At 44.7% G+C, this 21,377-nt stretch overlaps 2 protein-coding genes across 5 annotated transcripts in view; one reads left to right on the top strand and one right to left on the bottom strand.

Moving 5' to 3' along the window:
* Window positions 1-12,758, top strand: part of NSF (N-ethylmaleimide sensitive factor, vesicle fusing ATPase) — a 184,657-nt gene extending 171,899 nt beyond the window's left edge. For 3 of the 4 annotated variants that reach the window (XM_077806325.1, XM_077806327.1, XM_077806328.1), the window contains 4 exons: window positions 959-1,093; window positions 2,031-2,144; window positions 9,925-9,980; window positions 11,052-12,758. In XM_077806325.1, coding sequence (XP_077662451.1) covers window positions 959-1,093; window positions 2,031-2,144; window positions 9,925-9,980; window positions 11,052-11,067 — 321 coding nt within the window. In that variant the 3' untranslated portion in view covers window positions 11,068-12,758. The remainder of the gene's footprint in view (window positions 1-958; window positions 1,094-2,030; window positions 2,145-9,924; window positions 9,981-11,051) is intronic. The other variant, XM_077806326.1, reaches the window with a different exon arrangement.
* A 3,988-nt stretch (window positions 12,759-16,746) lies between these two features.
* Window positions 16,747-21,377, bottom strand: part of WNT3 (Wnt family member 3) — an 85,812-nt gene continuing 81,181 nt past the window's right edge. Inside the window, exons 3-4 of the mRNA XM_077806216.1 lie at window positions 20,700-20,965; window positions 16,747-17,226 (exon numbers count right to left, since the gene is read on the bottom strand). Of these exons, the coding sequence (XP_077662342.1) occupies window positions 16,747-17,226; window positions 20,700-20,965 (746 nt within the window). The remainder of the gene's footprint in view (window positions 17,227-20,699; window positions 20,966-21,377) is intronic.

Here is a 21,377-nt window from a genome sequence, read left to right on the forward strand (position 1 = left end):
TGCTGTGCATCCTGGGGGCAGGGAGAGTGTCGTCATCACAGTGTTGTCTGACACAGCAAAAAGAATTATGTATGGTAGAGTGAGGAGATGCCCCGGGTGTGCCAGACTGACTCCTTCCTCTCTGCTACTCATATCATTTTCATCAGAATTTAAACTTTTGTGTTGACTTAAAAAAATAAGGACAGGTTTCAGAGTAACAGCCGTGTTAGTCTGTATTTGCAAAAAGAAAAGGAGTACTTGTGGCACCTTAGAGACTAAGGTGCCACAAGTACTCCTTTTCTTTTTAAAAAAATAATCATCAGGTTTCTGTCTTTCCTGGTTGTGGAAAATGCTACTTCAGAACATAATCCAACGAAGTACTGTCGTCTTGTCCTTGTCTCCAGCAACAGTAGCCGGGGGTGTGGGGGAGGGTGGAGCTCTGCCAGTTTCTGGCCTTTTTACATTGACCCAGTGGTAAAAATGCTGAAAGGGGCTTGAACTTTTTGTACTAGGTTTCACAACAGTCATCACAGCCACAGCATCATCAGCTAGAAACTATAGCTCTCAGAGGTTTAAGTGCCCTAATTCAGCTCAGTGAGTGTTAACTCTGAACCCTAATGATACCCAGATGTTACAAATGGTCATTTTAGCAGAAAAGTTCCGATATGCAGGCTTTATGGATGGGGCTTAAAAAACCATCTTTATTGGTCTTTTCTGATTCTGATGGGCAGGAAGGATTCTGATTTCCTTAGCCTTATTCTTCGATATTGTCTTGTTAAAGATTTGTGCTGGTGACTTCCACTATTTTCAATCTGATATCTCTCATTTTTCAATCTGTTAGAGATATGTTGTAGGGGCCTTAAGCAGCATTTCTCACCATTTGCCTCATTTCTTTTCCCTGCACTTGACCTAATCTCCCCAAGGGTGACGCCTGTGCTTTCCTTTTTTTCTTGACATTTATTCCTTCTTATATGGGCAGGGTCGCAAGCTTTTAATCATTGGAACCACCAGCCGTAAAGATGTCCTGCAGGAAATGGAAATGCTAGATGCTTTCAGCACCACCATTCATGTACCCAGTATTGCAACAGGAGAGCAGCTGATGGAGGCCTTGGAGGTAAGGAGACCCACTGAACGTCAAGACGGCTGAGAGACCACCTGAGTGACTGTTAGTGTGAATAATGTCCCATGCAATAGAGCACTTGATGAATGGAATCAAAAGGTGTCCATGGGGAGTGCGATAGGGCTCCATTTTGAAATAGTGACCTGCTTTACTCTATTGGCCCAACACCAGCTATCCGGTGTCACTGAATGTCATGTTCCCAAAGCAAGGAAAGCAGGAGGCAGACACAGGGAGAGGGAAAACACGGAGAGGGTGTGACTTCTTTTTTCTGCTGGCTGGAAACGGTTCTGAGGGCATAGAAGAGAGAGAGCAGAGTTGTCCTCAAAACTCTTTAAATTTGAATTCATGAGGCCCAATCCTGTGAGGCACTGAATTCCCATTGAGTTGATTGATGGGGCTAAGAAAGCTCAGCACGTCAAGAGATGCTTGGCCTCCCACGGGTCAAGCCCATGGCCGGCTTCTGCTCCAAGCAGCAGTGTGGAGTTTGTAGCAGGTGATGTAAATGCTTATCAGACTTGTAGTACAGCCTTCAAAGTGGCACTCCACAAGGGTAACTAAAATACTGTTGGTATTTTCATTATCATCATCCTCACAAAGGGTAGTTCACGTCTGGTAATTTTTACAACAGTTTTGCAAGGTTGCTCTAGCACACATCACTGTGTTCCTCATAGACTCTGTCATTTGGGGAAGACTAGCCTAGGATAGAAGATTCAGAAAGTAAATCGATGGAAGGTTGGCTCTGTATGATATTGTTGATAACAGCTATGCCATAAAAGTATCCTGGTCTGACTGTTTCTACAGTATCTCCAGGCAGTTACTCTTAACTGTTTCCAAGACTAAGCTAAGGACTGTTTTCTAATTCTGCACTCACCAGTGTGGCTGGCACAGTTGTCCTTCTAATGCTGCTGGCTGTCTCCTGGTTTCCTTCCAGCTTCTTGGTAACTTCAAAGATAACGAGCGCAGCACCATTGCACATCATGTCAAAGGGAAGAAAGTGTGGATCGGAATCAAGAAGCTCCTGATGTTGATCGAGATGTCATTGCAAGTAAGAGGCTTTTTGCTTTAGGGATGTACGAGAGAGACTAGAACATCGTTGAAAGCACCTTTTGGCCCACAGACCCTTGCCTCTGTTAAATTGGGAGCCCTGTATTGCGTCTGCTGTGGCTTGAACATGTTACATTTCCAAAAAGGCAACAGTATTACTTGCAGATTTCCCTACAGCAGTTTTCAGCTCCAGTCAGTAGAGAGAGCACCATGTCTCAGTCCATTGAGAGATCTGTAAAAAATAGAGTGCCCATGAGTTGTATGAAGTTAGTCTTCAGAGAAGCATGTCTGCAGACCAGGGGATCTGGGCTGACTTACCTTTCATGAATTGCCTTCTCAAGCACAAGTGATAAGTTAAGATTGCAGATAGTGATAATTGAGGATTTTGTTATGAAAAAGTTTCCTGTGCAGGTGTAGTGGCTCTTTCCCTGAAAGAAGATAAATCTGTCAAGCTGTTCAGCTGCTCTCTTCATTTTCCACTGTCAGCACTTTAAAGAAAAGAATTGCCTAGGGTAGAAATACGTAGCTCTTAGCCCCTCACCATTGCATCTCCTGTGCCTGCAAGCTAGCCATCAGGCACATGCTCTACTGTGTATGTGAGCTAAAAAAGGTGTATGTGTAGCATTTGGGCCTAATCCTCAGTGGCTGACATTTCAAAGCCCTTCTACATTTGAACCCTTCCCTCCCATTCTCCCCTTTTTTTCATCAAATGGATTTGGTGTAGCTGAATGTACTGTCTTTAGATCGTCCTATGAAATGATGAGCATAAGTGAAGAAGCATATAGTTTAGCAGCATATGAGTCATGTATCCCCCGCTGTTCACTATTCACAATTCTGTTAAAACTTGCACAGCACTGAGGATCTGCTCTAACTAGATGTCACCTGAGGGAATAAAGTCATTTATCTAGATTACTTTTTCCTCTCTTTCCCTCGACTTTTAATTCCATACCTACAGGCAAGTCAGTAAGTCACTGCTCACACGCATTAAATGTGTTTAATGGGCTCAGGCCTGCAAGGGTACAGTTACAGCCCATTTTACTTAAAATCTTGACAATAGATGCCTCTCTAACCACCTTCTGAGACAGGGAAATGACTTTGGTTAGATTGTGACCTTGAACATTGATGCTTTTAAAACTCCAGGATTAAAAATGTGCAGAGTAAGGGCAGTTCTGAGATGGGGGAGTGGGAATCAAATTGCACCAGCTTTTCCCCACTGCTACATACCAACGTGGTGAGCGGTGTCACGAGGGGGTAGGGTGTTTTCCCCCTTGGTAAACAGGCTGCTGTTCTGGAATGTTTCAGAAGAATGTTGTTGCTTACAATCCAAGTGCATGTTCAAGCATTTAAAGTGATTTTGTTTAAGAAGGTGGTCATTTTCTATATGATCTGAATCCCTGACAGACCAACCTGAGGGAAAGTAGGCAGCATTTTAACTTTGGTTCAAATCATTTTGAATACATTAAATAGGTGGATAAATGAGAGCAAATTGGAGCTTATATAGATGTTGGGTGTGCACTTGCTTGGTAGCAATGTGATCCATGGCCATTAATTAATTAAAGTAATTTGAATTCTGCCTAGCTCCTTTATATTCAGTCTCCCACACACTTGATATCTCTGAATTGCAAAAAGTCATCGCTTTTCACGCAAGTCTCAGATGCACTTTGTTGCCATAGATACAGGAAAAAATTCACATGTTCACAACTGATAAGAGAAAGTTCATTATGCTGCTCTGGCCTAACTTCCTACATGGCCAAAGTAATGGAATTTCACTAAGTGAAGTGATGCCTCAAGGCCAGACCTTCTGGGCGAGCTTGAATGTGTCTTTTAGACAGACATCTAATCCTGAATTAAAGACTCCAAGTGATGGTGAATCCACCACATGCCTAGGTATTTTGTTCTCACGGTTAATTACCCTCACTGTTAAAAATGTACACCTTATTTCTAGTCTGAATTTGTCCAGCTTCAGTTTCCAGTCACTGGATCTAGTTATGCCTGTGTCTGCTAGAATCCTATGACTAGAAATCTTCTCCCCATTCAGGTACCTCTTAACCTTCTCGTGGATAAACCAAATAGATTGAACTGCTTCAGTCTCTTCCTGTAAGCCAAGTTTTTAAAATCTTGAGTCGTACTTCTAGTGCTTTTCTGACCCCTTTCCAATTTGTCCGCATTCTTTTTGAAGCGTGGACATTAGAATTGGACACAGTATAGAGTTGTGGTCTCACCAGTGCTGTGTATACAGTGTTGGTATCACTCCCCCCTCTTGCTTCATATTCCACTGCTTATACATCCAAGGATTGTTTGCTTTCTCAGCCACTGTGTTGTACCGTGAGCTCATGTTCAGGTGGTTATCCTTTGATCCTTAAGTTCTTTTCTTTTCTGAGTTGCTGCTTTCACAAACACTCCTTTGTCCTGTACATGTAACCTACATTCTTGCTTCCTAGATATGTGGCCTTATAGTTGGGTTGGATCAAAATGCATTTTGTTCAAGTGAGCCCTGCTTACTAAACGATCCACATTGCTCTGTATAAGTGACCTGTCTGTATGATTTTTATCACTCCACCAGTTTGAGTCATATGCAAACTTTATCAGTAATGATATATTTTTTCCAGATCATTGATAAAGGCATTAAATGGTATTGGACCACGAATACAGTGCTGTGGGACCCCATTAGAAATACTCTCATTGCTGACCATTTACAATTAGTTTTTTAGATCTACAAGTTTTTAATCAATTTAATATATACTGCATTGATCTTGCATATTACTATTTCTTAATCAAAATGTTGTGCACGACTAAGTCAAATACCTTACAGATGTCATATATCAGTTATCTTTGTCTACAACCCTTGTAATCTCATCAAAATACTATATCAAGTTTGTTTTACAAGACATGTTTTCTATAAAACCATGTTGATTGGCATTAATTATGCTTCCATTATTTAATTTTTTAACTCTGCAGGATCAATGTCAGGCTAACCAACCCATAGTTATCCAGATCATCCTATTTACCCTTTAAATAATGACACAACAGTAGTTGGTTTTCTTTTTCTAGTCCCTTGGAATATCCTCAACATTCCAAGATTTGTTAAAAATCAACATTGGTGGCTCTGAGCAACAGAGCCAATTCTTTTAAAATTCTTGGGTGCAACCCTTCCCGCAGATTTAAAAATAGTCAAGTGTGGTAGTTGCTGTTTAATATTCTACCTAGTTACTGTTCTCATAGAAAATATTTTGTTATCACTGTGAGATATGAATATATCATCCAGCTCCTTTCCAAATGTGGAACAGAAATAGTGATTGAACATGTCTGACTTTTCTTCATTGTTTACAATTTTACCATCCTTGTCTAGTATCAGACTTATCCCATTGCTAGGATTTATTTTGTTCCTGATATATTTTTACAAAATCCCTCTTATTGTCCCCAGTCCTACTGGTCAGGTTTTTTACTCATACCTTTAGCTTCCTTGATCAGTAGTCTGCATTTCATTACTGCTAATTTATAGTCATTGTCATCAACTTCCCTCTCTTTCCATTTGTTGCATTTTGTTTTTTTCATAAACCTGGAATCAATAGAAGATTTTCTTTAACTATAGGAACATAAAACATACAATAAAGGAATTTTTTGCTATAGTTTCCCTTATGGCACTCCTGTGCTCGTCAGATTGAATATTATCCTCTATCTATCCAGGTATCGGTCAAGAGGCCAGTGAGCATATTGCAGCTAGCCCTCCTTTTGTGTTTATTTTGCTAAGCATAGGTCTGAGTGCTCCCTTCAAATAGAATATTTGATCCCTAGTTCCAAAATTACAGCATTTGTAAACTTTGGACTGTCCATGTGGAGTATTTCTAGTACTAGCCCACCATACTTCACCAATCTCCCTGAAGACTACAGAATAAACATCTGAATATGGAGCTTATATTCAAACTGTGTGAGATGCAATAAAATGTAAATAAAATATTAGGAAACTGCAATCTCTGATTTCCAAATGGTTATAACTCAAACTCCTCCTACTTGGGTGGAACGTAAGAAACAAAGCCTCTCCCCTGTCTTCGTAATAAATCAGAAGTCTAGCCTTCCTTTTTCAGTCCCAAGCTGTGTTCAGTCTTCATGTCTGAGACTGCTGAGTGTCTTAGTTTTGTTCATTTTCTGGTTATGATCGCCTGGAGAGTGCATTTCCTGTTTCTTATGGGACTTCTTTCATAGAACCATAGGCTTAGAAGGGACCGCAAAGGTTGTCTAGTCTAACCCCCTGCCAAGATGCAGGATTTGTTGTGTCTAAACCATCCAAGACAGATGGCTATTCAGCCTCCTTTTGAAAACCTCCAGTGAAGGAGCTTCCACGACTTCTCCAGGCAATTTGTTCTATTATCCTACTGTTCTTACAGGGAGGGCGTTTTTCCTGAGATTTAATCTAAATCTGCCGTGCTGGAGTTTGACCCCATTGCCTCTTGTCCTGCCTCTGTGGCAAGAGGGAGCAACTTTTCTCCATCTTTTTTAGGGCAGCCTTTCAATACTTCGAAGATCGCAATCGTGACCCCCCTAAATCTCCTCTTTTCCAAAGCAAACATACCCCATTCCTTCAGCCTTTGCTCGTATGGCTGCATTCCATCCCTCTGATCATCTTTGTCACTCACCTGGATCCTTTCCGGTTTCTCTACATCCTTTTTATACATTTTTGACCAAAGTGGAACACAGTACTCAGCTGAGGCCTAACCAGCGCTGAGTAGATCGGTACTATCACCTCCTGTGACTTGCATGCTATGCCTCTGTTAATGCAGCCCAAAATTGTATTTGCTTTTTTTGCAACAGTTTTAATTGTTGACTCAGGTCGAGGCTGTGATCCACCACAACTCCCAAATCCTTTTCAGCTGTGCTGCTGCCAAGCCACTTATCCCCCAGTCTGCATTTGTGTGTTTGGTTTTTCTTCCCTAAGTATAGTACCTTACATATGTCTTTGTTGAATTTCATTTTGTTGTCTGGTTTCAGAGTGGTAGCCGTGTTAGTCTGTATCAGCAAAAAGAACGAGGAGTACTTGTCGCACCTTAGAGACTAACAAATTTATTTGCGCATAAGCTTTTGTGGGCTAAAACCCACTTCATCAGATGCATGCAGTGGAAAATACAGTAGGAAGATATATATACACAGAGAACATGAAAAAATGGGTATTGCCATATCAACTATAACGAGATTAATCAATTAAGGTGAGCTATTATCAGCAGGAGAAAAAAAACTTTTGTAGTGATAATCAGAATGGCCCATTTCAAACAGTTGAGAAGAAGGTGTGAGTAACAATAGGGTAAAAATTAGCATGGGGAAATAGTTTTTACTTTGTGTAATGGCCCATCCACTCCTAGTCTTTACTCAAGCCTAATTTAATGGTGTCCAGTTTGCACATTAATTAATTTCTGCAGTTTCTCATTGGAGTCTGTTTTTGAAGTTTTTTTGTTGGAGTATTGCAGCTTTTAGGTCTCTAATTGAGTATCCAGGGAGGCTGATGTGTTCTCAGATTGGTTTTTGAATGTTATAATTCTTGACATCTGTTTTGTGTCCATTTATTCTTTTTCATAGAGAATGTCGGTTTGGCCAATGTACATGGCAGAGGGGCATTGCTGGCACATGATGGCATATATCATGTTGGTAGATGTGCAGGTGAACGAGCCTCTTATGGTGTGGCTGATGTGATTAGGTCCTATGATGGTGTCCCTTGAATAGATATGAGGACAGAGTTGGCAACGGGCTTTGTTGCAAGGATAGGTTCCTGGGTTAGTGTTTTTGTTGTGTGGTGTGTGGTTGCTGGTGAGTATTTGCTTCAGATTGGGGTGCTGTCTGTAAACGAGGACTGGTCTGTCTCCCAAGATCTGTGAGAGTGAGGGATCATCCTTCAGGATAGGTTGTAGATCCTTGATGATGCGCTGGAGACGTTTTAGTTGGGGCCTGAAGGTGATGGCTAGTGGCGTTCTGTTACTTTCTTTGTTGGGCCTGTCCTGGAGTAGATGATTCCTGTGTATTCTTCTGGCTCTCTCAGTCTGTTTCTTCACTTCAGCAGTTGGGTGTTGTAGTTGTAAGAAGAAAAGGAGTACTTGTGGCACCTTAGAGACTAACCAATTTATTTGAGCATGAGCTTTCGTGAGCCACAGCTCACTTCATCAGATGCATACCGTGGAAATTGCAGCAGACTTTATATATACACAGAGAATATGAAACAATACCTCCTCCCACCCCACTGTCCTGCTGGTAATAGCTTATCTAAAGTAATCATCAGGTTAGGTCATTTCCAGCACAAATCCAGGTTTTCTCACCCTCCACCCCCCCACACAAATTCACTCTCCTGCTGGTGATAGCCCATCCAAAGTGACAACTCTTTACACCGGCAGGAGAGTGAATTTGTGTGGGGGGGTGGAGGGTGAGAAAACTTGGATTTGTGCTGGAAATGGCCTAACCTGATGATTACTTTAGATAAGCTATTACCAGCAGGACAGTGGGGTGGGAGGAGGTATTGTTTCATATTCTCTGTGTATATATAAAGTCTGCTGCAGTTTCCACGGTATGCATCTGATGAAGTGAGCTGTGGCTCACGAAAGCTCATGCTCAAATAAATTGGTTAGTCTCTAAGGTGCCACAAGTACTCCTATTCTTTTTGCGAATACAGACTAACACGGCTGTTACTCTGAAACCTGTAGTTGTAAGAATGCTTGATAGAGATCTTGTAGGTGTTTGTCTCTGTCTGAGGGATAGAAGCAAATGTAGTTGTATCTTAGAGCTTGGCTGTAGACAATGGATCGTGTGGTGTGGTCTGAAGGAAAGCTGTAGGCATGTAGGTAAGTATCGTGGTCAGTAGGTTTTCGGTATAGGGTGGTGGTTATGTGACCATTGCTTATTAGTACTGTAGTGTCCAGGAAGTGGATGTCTTGTGTGGACTGGTCCAGGCTGAGGTTGATAGTGGGATGGAAATTGTTGAAATCATGGTGGAATTCCTCAAGGGCTTCTTTTCCATGGGTCCAGATGATGAAGATGTCATCAATGTAGCGCAAGTAGAGTAGGGGCGTTAGGGGACGAGAGCTGAGGAAGCGTTGTTCTAAGTCAGCCATAAAAATGTTGGCATACTGTGGGGCCATGCAGATACCCATAGCAGTGCCGCTGACTTGAAGGTCTCCATTGTCCCCGAATGTGAAATAGTTGTGGGTGAGGACAAAGTTCAGCCACCAGGTTTGCCGTGACATTATCGGGGATACTGTTCCTGGTGGCTTGTAATCCATCTTTGTGTGTGTGTTGTCTGTAGCCCAGTTCTCCAATTTATCAGGATCCCTTTGAATTTTAGCTCTCTCCTCCAAAGCGTCTGTAGCGCACCCCCGCCCCAGCTTTGTGTCATCTACAACTTTGATCAGTGTGGTCTCTATTTCCACATCCAGGTCATTAATAAAGATATTAAACAACAACGGACCCAGAACAGAATCCTGTGGAACCCTACTTGAGACCTCCCTCCAATCTGACATCATTCCATTAATAGTTACTCTTCGTTTGCAGTTGTTTAACCAATTATGTATCCACTTAATGGCAGTTCTACTGAGCCCACATTTCTCCAGTTTATTTATGAGACTATCATGTGGGACTGTGTCAAAAGCCTGCTGAAGTCCGGGTATATTATATCCACCACATTCCTTCTATTCACCAAATCAGTTATCCTGTCAAAGAAGGAAATCAAGCTGGTTTGGCATGACTTGTTCTTGGTAAATCCATTCTAGCTGCTAGTGACCACTCCTTCATCTTTGTTTTGTGTCTAGATGGATCCTGATTATCGTGTGAGAAAGTTCCTGGCACTCCTAAGAGAAGAAGGGGTGTAAGTACTAGTAATACTTTAAAGGCTGATCCAGGACCCAACTCTGCTCTCTGATGCATGGGTGCTACTCCCCCTGACATCCTACAGTCAGGCCCCCACTGGCAGCATCATTTCACAGACGCCTGCTCTTCAGTGCATGCACTGGAATCTCTGGGGCAGTGTTCCTTCGTTTTTTATGCCCATGTGCGGAATGAATTTTGTTATGTGCACCAATATGGAGGTTGATGTGTGGTGGGGCCGAGGGGTTCAGAGTGTGGGAGGGGGCTCAGGGCTGGGGCAGAGGGTTGGAGTGTGGCGGGGGTGCGGGGTCTGGCTGGGGGTGCGGTCTCTGGAATGGGACTAGGGACGAGGGGATTGGGGTACGGTGGCAGGTGGCTCAGAGCTAGGGCAGGGGGTTGGGGTGTGCGGGGATGAGGGCTCTGGCTGGGGTGCAAGTTTTGGGGTGGGACTGGGGATGAGGGGTTTGGGGTGTGGGAGGGGACTCAGGGCTGGGGCAGAGGGTTGTGGGGTGGTTGTGGGCTCTGGGCTGGGGCCAGGGATGAGGGGTTTGGGGTGAAAGCTGCCCCAGGGCTATGGTGAGAGGACTTTGCCCAGTCCTCTCTCACCGCAGCAGCTTGGGGCCAGGTGCGAGGTGCCTTTCCCCGGCTGTGGCAGCTCGGGCAGGGCTGGGCTGGGCTGAGCCAGGCCGGGGGGTGGGGGGTTACCCTTCCTGGCAGCTCGGGCAGGGCTGGACTGGGCTGGGCCAAGGGAGGGGCTGCCCTCCCCGGCAGCTCGGGCGGGGCTGGACTGGGCCGAGGGAGGGGCTGCCCTCCATGGCAGCTCGGGCAGGGCTGGACTGGGCCAAGGGAGGGGCTGCCCTCCCCGGCAGCTCGGGCGGGGCTGGACTGGGCTGGGCCAAGGGAGGGGCTCCTCTCCCCACCTGCGCAGCCCTTGAGACCCTGCTGCGCAGCTGACAGGGAACGTCGGGTGGGAGGTAGCAGGTTGCAGATGTGTCTTCTGTGTGCATGCTGTGTATGGGTCTCGGTGTCTTCAGAGAGACATGCTTTGTGGCGGTTGTGGTCTGTTTTTCAGTAGTGTGCTCGACTGAGTGGAGATGGACTGTGTGCGGAGCTCAGTGGCTGGAGAAGTGACCAAGCTGGAGAATACACTGGGATCTGTGTTCTTCTGTTCAACATACTGGACAAAGTGAAATGTTCATCTACCTTCAACATCCCACTTGGAATTTGCATGTTTAGCGAAATAAAATATCCCTTCTTTGCTCTTAAATATTCTGGTGTCTTGTGGAATGGTCAGTCTCCTTTAGAAAACCTTGCACGCTGAAGTACATTCTCACTGTTTTATCATGGAGGAAGTGTCCAATGAATTATGAAGCTAACACTTATGTCCAGCGTTAAACTAATACCGCAACATGGCACCTTTTCTGTACAAAAGTTCTACTTCTAACCTACAATGGTGTAGTCTGCAGCGGTATTGCAGTGTGTTTGTGATATCATTGTGATGGTGAATGCTCTCCTGTACAGTTGTCTGTTGTCATGTGACCCAGTGGGATTGGCTGTTGAGCCTGTGATGTCACTTCCCAGTCCTGCCTGATATGGTGACGGATAGCCGGAGCTAGCTTGTCTGTGCGGATTGTAAACACGGGGCAGTGTAGTCATTGCCTCGGACAGCAAAGCGCAGTAATATAGCGGCTACAGCCCACTTTGACATGCACTCGATTGGCGGCCCAGTGGGGCTAGCAGCAGTAGTGACTGCAGCTGGCAGTGGGCGGCACTGGGCAGAGTTGGGTTCCTTCCCTAGCTAGATACGCGCACAACAATCATTTCTGTAAAGCTTTGAAGAATTTTTTTAATTTTCTCACTTAAGCATCTTGTTTTCATAATGTCAGTTGAGAATCTAAATTTTATTAAAATATGGGTGGTATTGAAGCCAGAACTGGCATTAACCAGTATAACTAATCCTGCTTTCCTGATGAACTACTGAGGGTTGGAAAAAATGATCTTTCCTCTCATCCTTTGAAAGGTAGATATCCAAGTTCTTTTTCCTGAGTTCTCCAGGTTCTGCAGGACCCCTTGTGTTGCCAGGGCAAGCTCAGTTTCCATTCTTGCGCTGTGGTAAAGCAGTGTACCAAATTTTGGCTGCAAAGCACCTGCATGATACACTTTTACTGATAACTGAGTGAGAATTCTCTTCCCTCGTCAATGAGCTCAGCCCGTATTTTAACAAAGTGCATGGAGCATGCTGCTATATTTTCCCCACCCGTGACAGGGAGAGGCAAACAATCATAGCCATTTGCAGGAACATAAAGCCCGTGTGGCTTCACAAGCTGCCTAGGCATACTGCCAAAGGCTAGCAACTCAGACACCCCTAGGGGTTTGGGAGCAACCTCCTTCTCTGCGAATGTCCTTTGGCCCTGTGGTTGAAGGCAAACCATTCTCTAGACCCTGCTGTGTACTTGAACTTGGTCATGTGTTTTAGCCATTTAACTTACCTCCTTGATTTTTTCTTCTTTTGGTCAGTGCTGCTGTACTGTGATTTTGTGAGTCCCAGTGACCAGTATGCACCCTCCTATATTTGTGTATGATCTTGCAACTTTCATTTATCCCCTTCTTCCCCCCCAAATCCCAGTGAAAGCAGCACACAATGTATTAATTTATGTCTCAGATTAAATGATGTAAACATTTATTGTGGTTTTTTGTCCAAAGAGATATTGAAAAACATAAATATTATATGGTTTAAATGTAAATCATGGATGCAATAAAAAGAACATACTTGGAATGACTTAGGAGGCTGAATTGTCCTTGGGAGATGGATGTGTTGGTGGCGGGAGCTGATACATATTGAGAACTAGATATATTGGATGCATCCAGGCACAGGCCTCAAACTGCTGTTTCTGGGGTCTTACTTTAAGATACAGCTTTGGAGATCTTTAGAAGCAAAGCTCAGGTTTTTGCAATAGTTCCCATACAGGTTACAGGGCATGATAAAATGGATTTTATGTGCAAAGAGAAAAACAGATCAAGGCCAAGATTTTCAAAAGTGAATAATCTTTTGATGCCCAGTATTTTGCTGCCCAACTTGAGACACTATGAAGGGTCCTGATCTTCAGAAAGCCTGGGCATGACCCCTCTGAGCATCAGGTCCCTTTAAGGCATCTCAGGTCACACTTTGGAAAATCTTGGCCGAAATCATTAACTCTTTGACTATGGGCTAGCAAGGAAATGTTACCAGATTCAGTTTGATCTTTAAAACCACACTGGGGGTTGGGGGGAGTGTTTAACTACACCCCTGTCTTTCACCGTGTCACCTCCCAAATCCCCCTCTCTGCATAGCCTCTGCAACCTGGCACTTCCATCACATGTTGCCCTAAGTGGTTAGTATCATTGTGTTACAGAGCTAGCCTTGGGTTTCAGGCCCTTAGGGATAGATGCATGTTTTCACGAGAATTTCTCTTTCTATATATTCTCCTTTTATGTAAAATAAATAATGGCCCATGACTTTTGTTATATACATTCCGGCTACTAACTTAATTATTTCCTTGTCATCTTCCTAGTGCTTTCACTTCCAATTGAAGGGCCCACATGAACCACCCAAGGCTGCATTTCCACCGTAGAATATTAAATACTGAACTGTTAAGCAAATGGGTTTTATTCTAGCACTGCTTGTTACAATTTGCAGATGACACAAAAATTGCTGAAGTGTAAATGAGAACAGGGCAGTCATGCAGAGCGATTTGGATTTCATGGTAAACTGGGCCCATTCGAACAAGATGCACTTTAATATAACCAAATATAAAGTCACACATCTAGAAACAAGGAATGCAGGTGCCGCCTACAGAGTGGGGGACTATCCTGGCATGCAGAGACCTTGAAAAGGCCTGGGGGGGTTTATAGTAGGCAAGCAACTGAACACAAACTCGCAGTGCAATACTGTGACAAAAAGGGTGAACGTGACCCTCCAGATGGATAAACGGGAGTAGGGAGGTAATTTTCTCTCTGTGTAGGACATTGATGAAACCGATAGTGAAACCAAGTTGTGGTGTCCACATTCTATAAAGGTTTTTGAAAACTTCATGGGAGTACAGAAAAGAGGCCAAAAAAAAAATTGGATGGCTGTAGAAGATGCCTTACAGTGAGAGCCTTAGAACTCAACCTGTGTAGTTTATCAAAAAGAAGATGGAGAGGGGCCTAGATCACAGTGTATGAGTACCATCACAGGGAGAGGTTTCAGAGTAACAGCCGTGTTAGTCTGTATTCGCAAAAAGAAATGGAGTACTTGTGGCACCTTAGAGACTAACCAATTTATTTGAGCATGAGCTTTCGTGAGCTACAGCTCACTTCATCAGATGCATACTGTGGAAACTGCAGCAGACTTTATATATACACAGAGAATATGAAACAATACCTCCTCCCACCCCACTGTCCTGCTGGTAATAGCTTATTAATAGCTTATTATTATAAGCTATTACCAGCAGGACAGTGGGGTGGGAGGAGGTATTGTTTCATATTTTCTGTGTATATATAAAGTCTGCTGCAGTTTCCACAGTATGCATCTGATGAAGTGAGCTGTAGCTCACGAAAGCTCATGCTCAAATAAATTGGTTAGTCTCTAAGGTGCCACAAGTACTCCATTTCTTATCACAGGGAGAAAATACCAGGTACTCTGAAGGGTTCCTTAATGCACTGGAGACAGGCAGAACAAGAATCAATGGCTGGAAGCTGAAGCCAGACATTCAAATTAGAAATTAGACACGCATTTTTAACAATGAGTATGATTAACATTGGAACAAACCACCAAGTGAAGTGGAAGATTCTCCACTCTTGATGGCTCTAGTCTAAATCAAGACTGGAGGCCTTTCTGGAAAAGACGATTCAACCCACACACGTGTTACTGGGCTCAGTACAGGGATATTTAATGGACTGTGACAAACAAGAGGTCAGACTAGATTAGTGGTTCTCAAACTTTTGTACTGGTGACCCCTTTCACATAGCAAGCCTCTGAGTGTGGCCCCCCTTATAAATTAAAAACACTTTTTAATATATTTAACACCATTATAAATGCTGGAGGCAAAGCGCGGTTTGGGGTGGAGGCTGACAGCTCATGACCCCCCCCCCCCCAGTAAAAACCTCGTGACTTCCTGAGGGGTCCTGACCCCCAGTTTGAGAACTCCTGGACTAGATCATCTAATGATCCCTTCTGGCCTTAAACTCTGTGATTCTATTTAATCTAATGCCATTGAGTTCTGTGTAGGATTAAGCGACGCTGGACACCATCAGACACTGTCTTAATGTTTGTTCATTGTGATATTTCACTGTAGAAAGCTGCTTGTGATCAGCACTATCACTATATGGCAAGTGGTTAGTTTTTAGTCTCAGTTGTTGGTGTTAATTGAGGTGGTGGCGTCCGAATGCACTCACCTGTCCATCAAGAGCACTGACCATTCCTGTGGGTGTCACTGATCTCACCAGGCTCCATAACAAGTGAACAACATGGGCTCTCGAGTGTATCAGTTTAAGTTCATTTACTTTCTCTTTAATGTTTTAACAGGACAACAACAAAAAGCAAGTTGAAATATATTTATCTCCAAATATATATATATATATGTATATATTTATATAATATATAATCTTAGTTAACTCAAAGATATATACATTGTATAATAAATAATGCTTATAAAAAGAGAATTTTCTGAATATAAAATTTAAAAAATCAACAACCTCTACAACTTTGTACAAACTTTGGATACAGCAGGTTGATGGGAAGGATTTTCCAGTCAGTGCTATGATACTGGGCTACAGAAAAAATAATTACAAGGCAATAAATGTGCTATTTATTTATTAAATACCTTTTTTTCTTGATTAAAAAAGCAAGGAATTTTGTTTCAAGTCAGGTACTTGACGTATTAGGAACGTCCCTACAAATGGTGGAGTCGGGTAGGGAGCGGCGAGGCTGGGTGTGGTAAGGGAAAGCCCACCGGTGTTTGCATACACTAGCCGTGGAGACAGGAATGGCACCAGGGGCTGTGGTAGTGGCCAGCCGGAGAAGCAGCTGCTAGGGAAATAGCTGGAGAACCCATCAGATCAAGCGAGAGCTAGAGACTTGCTGGGGAAGGCATGGTTGTGATGAAACCATTGCTGGCCATGCTCGGCTCTGAGAGTGGCAGCAGGGTAGGAGTTCCTTAAGGGGGAAAGGAGGAAGTCTACAGTTTACTGTGTTTCACACTGTTAAATCCATTTCTGCTTAAACCCGGTGTTAAAAGTTAAACCAACCCTGCACAGCTGCTGTGCCAATGCACTTCTATCTCGACCTGACACACCCCATGTGTTCCCAGTTGTGAGTCCGTTACACACCTCTTCCAATACACCTCAGTCCTGACCTGTGTCCCCCTAGCTTGCCAGAGCAGATTGCCTGCCATGCTGACGCTGGTCAAACAGAGTGGAACTAGTGAAAAATCAGTAACTATGTGACCTAAAGTGGGTGTGGAATGTCTCTGCCATTGAGCTGCCTTGTTCTCGCCTGGGAGACGTAGATGAGGTGTGGAGAGCCCATGGTGGAGTCTCGTACAGGAGCTAGACTCCAGCTTGCTCAGTTTGGCGGTGGGATTCACGAAGGGAACGCCTGCCTTGATATACATCACGGCACAGCTTATCGGGTACGTTGTGGTCTTGGGCACCATCTTGTGATGCATGAGGCCGCTGTGTGAGGAATGATGCTCCCAGGGTCAAGGAGACACTGGCCCCCTGCTCTGGCCTACCACCCCCTCCGGTTGCTACTTGCAGGTGTGGACGTCGTAGGCGCGGAGGCATTCCTGGCAGCGCACGTAGCAGCACCAGTGGAAGAGGCAGTGGCATTTCTCCTTCCGCTTCTCCGTCCTGGTGTTGTGGCCGCGCCCACAGCACAGCAAGGCGCATCCGTCGATCCCGTGGGAGGTGACGTTGCATGTTCTGTCCCTGGTCCCGAAGGAGCCGGTCTCGGGGTTGGGCTCGCAGAAATTGGGGGAATTCTCATAGTACACCAGGTCTCGCTCAGTTGGGGGCTTGAAGAGGGCATACTTGGCCCTTAGGGTTTCCACCCAGCCCCGGGACTCACGGTGCTTCTCCACCACCATCTCAGAGGCGCTGTCGTACTTGTCCTTCAGGTAGTCACCGATTGCCCGAAAGTCTGGCTGTGCCCACCAGCATGTCTTCACCTCACAGCTTCCTGAGAGGCCGTGACACTTACACTTCAGGTGCATGTGATCCAGAATTGTCTGTCCAGAAGACAATAAGTAGACAGTCAGCCTGGAAGCTCAAGCCCCACCTGCTTGGTTTCAGATTGCTCTTTTGAGGTTGCATGGATTTAGCCCAACTCTCATCTGAGCCTGGACTGAAACCTGCACACGTCTGATTCATAGATACTAAGGTCAGAAGGGACCATTGTGATCATCTAGTCTGACCTCCTGCACAACGCAGGCCACAGCATTTCACCCACCACTCCTGCGAAAAACCTCACACCTACGTCTGTGCTATTGAAGTCCTCAAATCGTGGTTTAAAGACTTCAAGGAGCAGAGAATCCTCCAGCAAGTGACCCATGCCCCATGCTACAGAGGAAGGCGAAAAACCTCCAGGGACTCTTCCAATCTGCCCTGGAGGAAAATTCCTTCCCGACCCCAAATATGGTGATCAGCTAAACCCTGAGCATATGGGCAAGATTCATCAGCCAGATACTACAGAAAATTCTTTCCTGGGTAACTCAGATCCCACCCCATCTAATATCCCATCACAGGCCATTGGGCTTATTTACCATGAATATTTAACTACCAAAACCATGTTATCCCATCAAATCATCTCCTCCATAAACTTATCGAGTTTAATCTTAAAGTCAGATAGATCTTTTGCCCCCACTGCTTCCCTGGGAAGGCTATTCCAAAACTTCACTCCTCTGATGGTTAGGAACCTTCGTCTAATTTCAAGTCTAAACTTCCTGGTGGCCAGTTTATATCCATTTGTTCTTGTGTCCACATTGGTACCGAGCTTAAATAATTCCTCTCCCTCTCCGGTATTTATCCCTCTGATATGTTTATAGAGAGCAATCATATCTCCCCTCACCTTCTTTTTGTTAGGTTAAACAAGCCAAGCTCCTTGAGTCTCCTTTCATAAGACAGGTTTTCCATTCCTCGGATCATCCTAGTAGCCCTTCTCTGTACCTGTTCCAGTTTGAATTCATCCTTCTTAAACATGGGAGACCAGAACTGCACACAGTATTCCAGGTGAGGTCTCACCAGTGCCTTGTATAACGGTACTAAAACCTCCTTATCTCTACTGGAAATACCTCTCCTGATGCATCCCAAGACCGCATTAGCTTTTTTCACGGCCATATCACATTGCGACTCATAGTCATCCTATGATCAGCCTATACTCCAAGGTCCTTCTCCTCTGTTACTTCCAAGTGATGCATCCCCAGCTTATAACTAAAATTCTTGTTATTAATCCCTAAATGCATAACCTTACACTTCTCACTATTAAATTTCATCCTATTACTATTACTCCAGTTTACAAGGTCACCCAGATCCTCCTGTAGGATATCTCTGTCCTTCTCTAAATTAGCAATACCTCCCAGCTTTCTAATTTCTAAATGCCCTCTGCAATATTGCCGAGACCATGGAACGATCACTGCACAATGGCTGCATCAAGGAGCGAGGGTTTGGACTTAAGGCACAGAGTGGGAGGCAGGAAGCATGAATTCTAATCACAGCTTTGCAATAGGAACATAGGACTTGGGTCACCAAGTCCAGTTCCCTGCTACTACAGGCAACCCCATCATATGATCTCGTTCATAAATGTACCAAGATCCACCCTAAAACCAGGTAGGTTTCTTGCCCCTGCTACACTTGTTAGGTGGCTGTTCCAGAGCCTCTCTCCTCTGTGAGCCCAACAGACTTGCTGCATGTCCTCAGACAAGTCATGTAGGATAAAACTCTCCAGCTGACCCCAGTCTGGGCTGCCCAGCTTGAGATGGCTCATGCCCTGCGTTCCAGAAGCTTCAAGCACCAGCACCTCCCCTTGACTTCAACTGGAGTTGCAGGTACTCAACCTCTGAAAATTGGGACCTACTTGAAAAATCTTGCTTAAGCCTCTCTGTTTCCTCAGCCATAAGATGTAGATAACATCAATCCCCGATTCTGAGACGTGTAAAATGTAGTCTTTAAAGCCCAGGATTAAATCCCACTATCACAAAATCCTGGTTTAGATTTATCTGGACTATCCTAGACTAGCCAGCTTTGCTTTTGACATTTGAAGGCTGAGGGAACAAAAATTTTCTATCGGAGAAGCGGAAGTAACCACATTAAATATCTGGCCAAATATGAACATTGAAGGTTCTGTACATCAGCGATGTTTGGCAGAATAGAGACTGTTAAGTGATGATTCCTGAATGCCTCTCTGCTGGCTAAAAATCCAACCCCGCCTAGAGAGAAAGTAGTACAATTCTAATCTGCACTTATCTGGGGCCTTCCACCCAAGTGCTTTACAAACACTCAGGGATTTAGACTCATGCCCCTCCTATTAACCCTCTAATACACTTGGGGAAACTGAGGCACAGAGTAGGTAACTGACTTGCTCAATGCCAAGTAGTGAGTCTCTGGGAGAGCTGGGAATAGACTAGTCCTGATTCCGTGTGCCACATCTTAAGTAACATGACAATCCTTTGTTCTTGTGCACTCAGTCTGTCAGCCTGGCACAGAAAGGGATGGGGGCTTGTCATTCTAAGGCTTGGTCTCTGCAAGAAACTTTCACTGGGCAAGACCAGCTGCAAAGAAATCACCTCAGCGTGAAGCAGAAAATCCTGGTTATCTGTTAAAAGCACTAGGCCTTTGATTTGGGGATGTATTGCCAGTTTCTTGAGAGTAAAAGATTTGAGAGTTAGAGAGGAGTTAAAGAGAACCAAGCATTCTCACATGCAGGCAGGGAGAGTTACTCCTTCATTTTGTGTGTTTAATGGTGTAGACTACAGCTGGGCAAAAAAACCAAAAACACCCCAACCCATAATAAATAACCTATTTGAGTCATGTTGCCTATTTGAAAAGGGCCTGTGAAGAGAGTGCAGTTATTCACTAGTTGAAGATACTCACAAAATATCTGTTTAGAATTCTTAGTTTGTAGCAAGTTATATCTTAATCTGGATTTCTCCTGCAAGTGAAGAGCTGCAAACCCTGGCTGGCTTCCCCCTCCCACTCCCTACACCACAACCCCCTGCCAAAATGGGGAGCATGGAAAGTACACAAGCTGGAGATCACTGTGCTCCACATGTTAGTCTTCCAGTTGCTATCCTAGGAGTTAATAAGGTCCCTTGCATCTTATCTGCTACTGTGGCCAACACTGTCTTAGTGGAAGGCTGTCATCTAGGAGCATGGGTGCGTCAGTGGAGTGGGGAATGGGTTTCGGGGGGCGAGCTGTGCCAAGTGTGTTACCACCCTGGTTTTAATCTGCCCCAGCCTGAACAAAGAGAGATGTTGGGTCAGTACGTGGAGATGCTTGGCTGTTACACTAGGGCTGCATGCCTGGCAGGGTTCATTCATGGCTGTAACTGCAGCCAGGGCCTGATCCGCCTTCTGCTAAAATCAATAGGAGTCTTTCCATTGCCTTAGTGGGAGTTGAATCAGGTCATCTGCAAATGCCAGGGGACTACAGTATGTGCCAGTTTTGTGGCAGAGGAGGGTGAGGTGGGGTGGGGAAGGCACTCACCGTTCTACCTGCTTCATTATTGTGTCTGTTCATGGCTGATCGGGCATCCGGACGGTTCTCTCGGGCATCTGCAAACTCCCGGGAAACCAGAACGCCAAAGTCAGCATCCTCACTGCAGCCCCCCCATTTCCAGCCATCGCCTGGGGGTCCCTTGTGGTGTGAGTCGCAGCCGCAGATGGTGGAGGTGCCCTCAGCACAGGAGCGGGTGACAGCGAAGGCCACGCCGGCTGAAGCAATGGCGTGGACAAAGGCGGACTCTCGCGTAGCTGTGAAGAGACAGGATTTCTGTTTGCCAGAGACCGGGAATCGGCGACAGGGGATGGATCACTAGATCATTCCCTGTTCTGTTCATTCCTTCTGGGGCACGTGGCACTGGCCACTGTCGGAAGACAGGCTACTGGGCTAGATGGGCCTTTGGTCTGACCCAGTACGGTCGCTTTTATGCTCATGTCCATGGGATTATGTGCTAGGTTAATGTTTAGCCGCTTCCCTTCCCCAGGTACCCACCAACTTCTGTGAATCTTTTTAAAAAGGTTATTTATTAATTTAAAAAAAAAATCCCAAAACCGAGCAGTTCCCTAATGAGCAAGACCTAGAGCCGGGGCATAGACACAGTTCTTGATGTATACCGGGCAAGGGGGACATTGTGTTGAAGTCGGGTGATTCTATTCCTGCTGT

This window comes from Eretmochelys imbricata, chromosome 27 (genome assembly GCF_965152235.1).
Source record: "Eretmochelys imbricata isolate rEreImb1 chromosome 27, rEreImb1.hap1, whole genome shotgun sequence".
NCBI classification, from domain to species: Eukaryota; Metazoa; Chordata; order Testudines; family Cheloniidae; genus Eretmochelys; species Eretmochelys imbricata.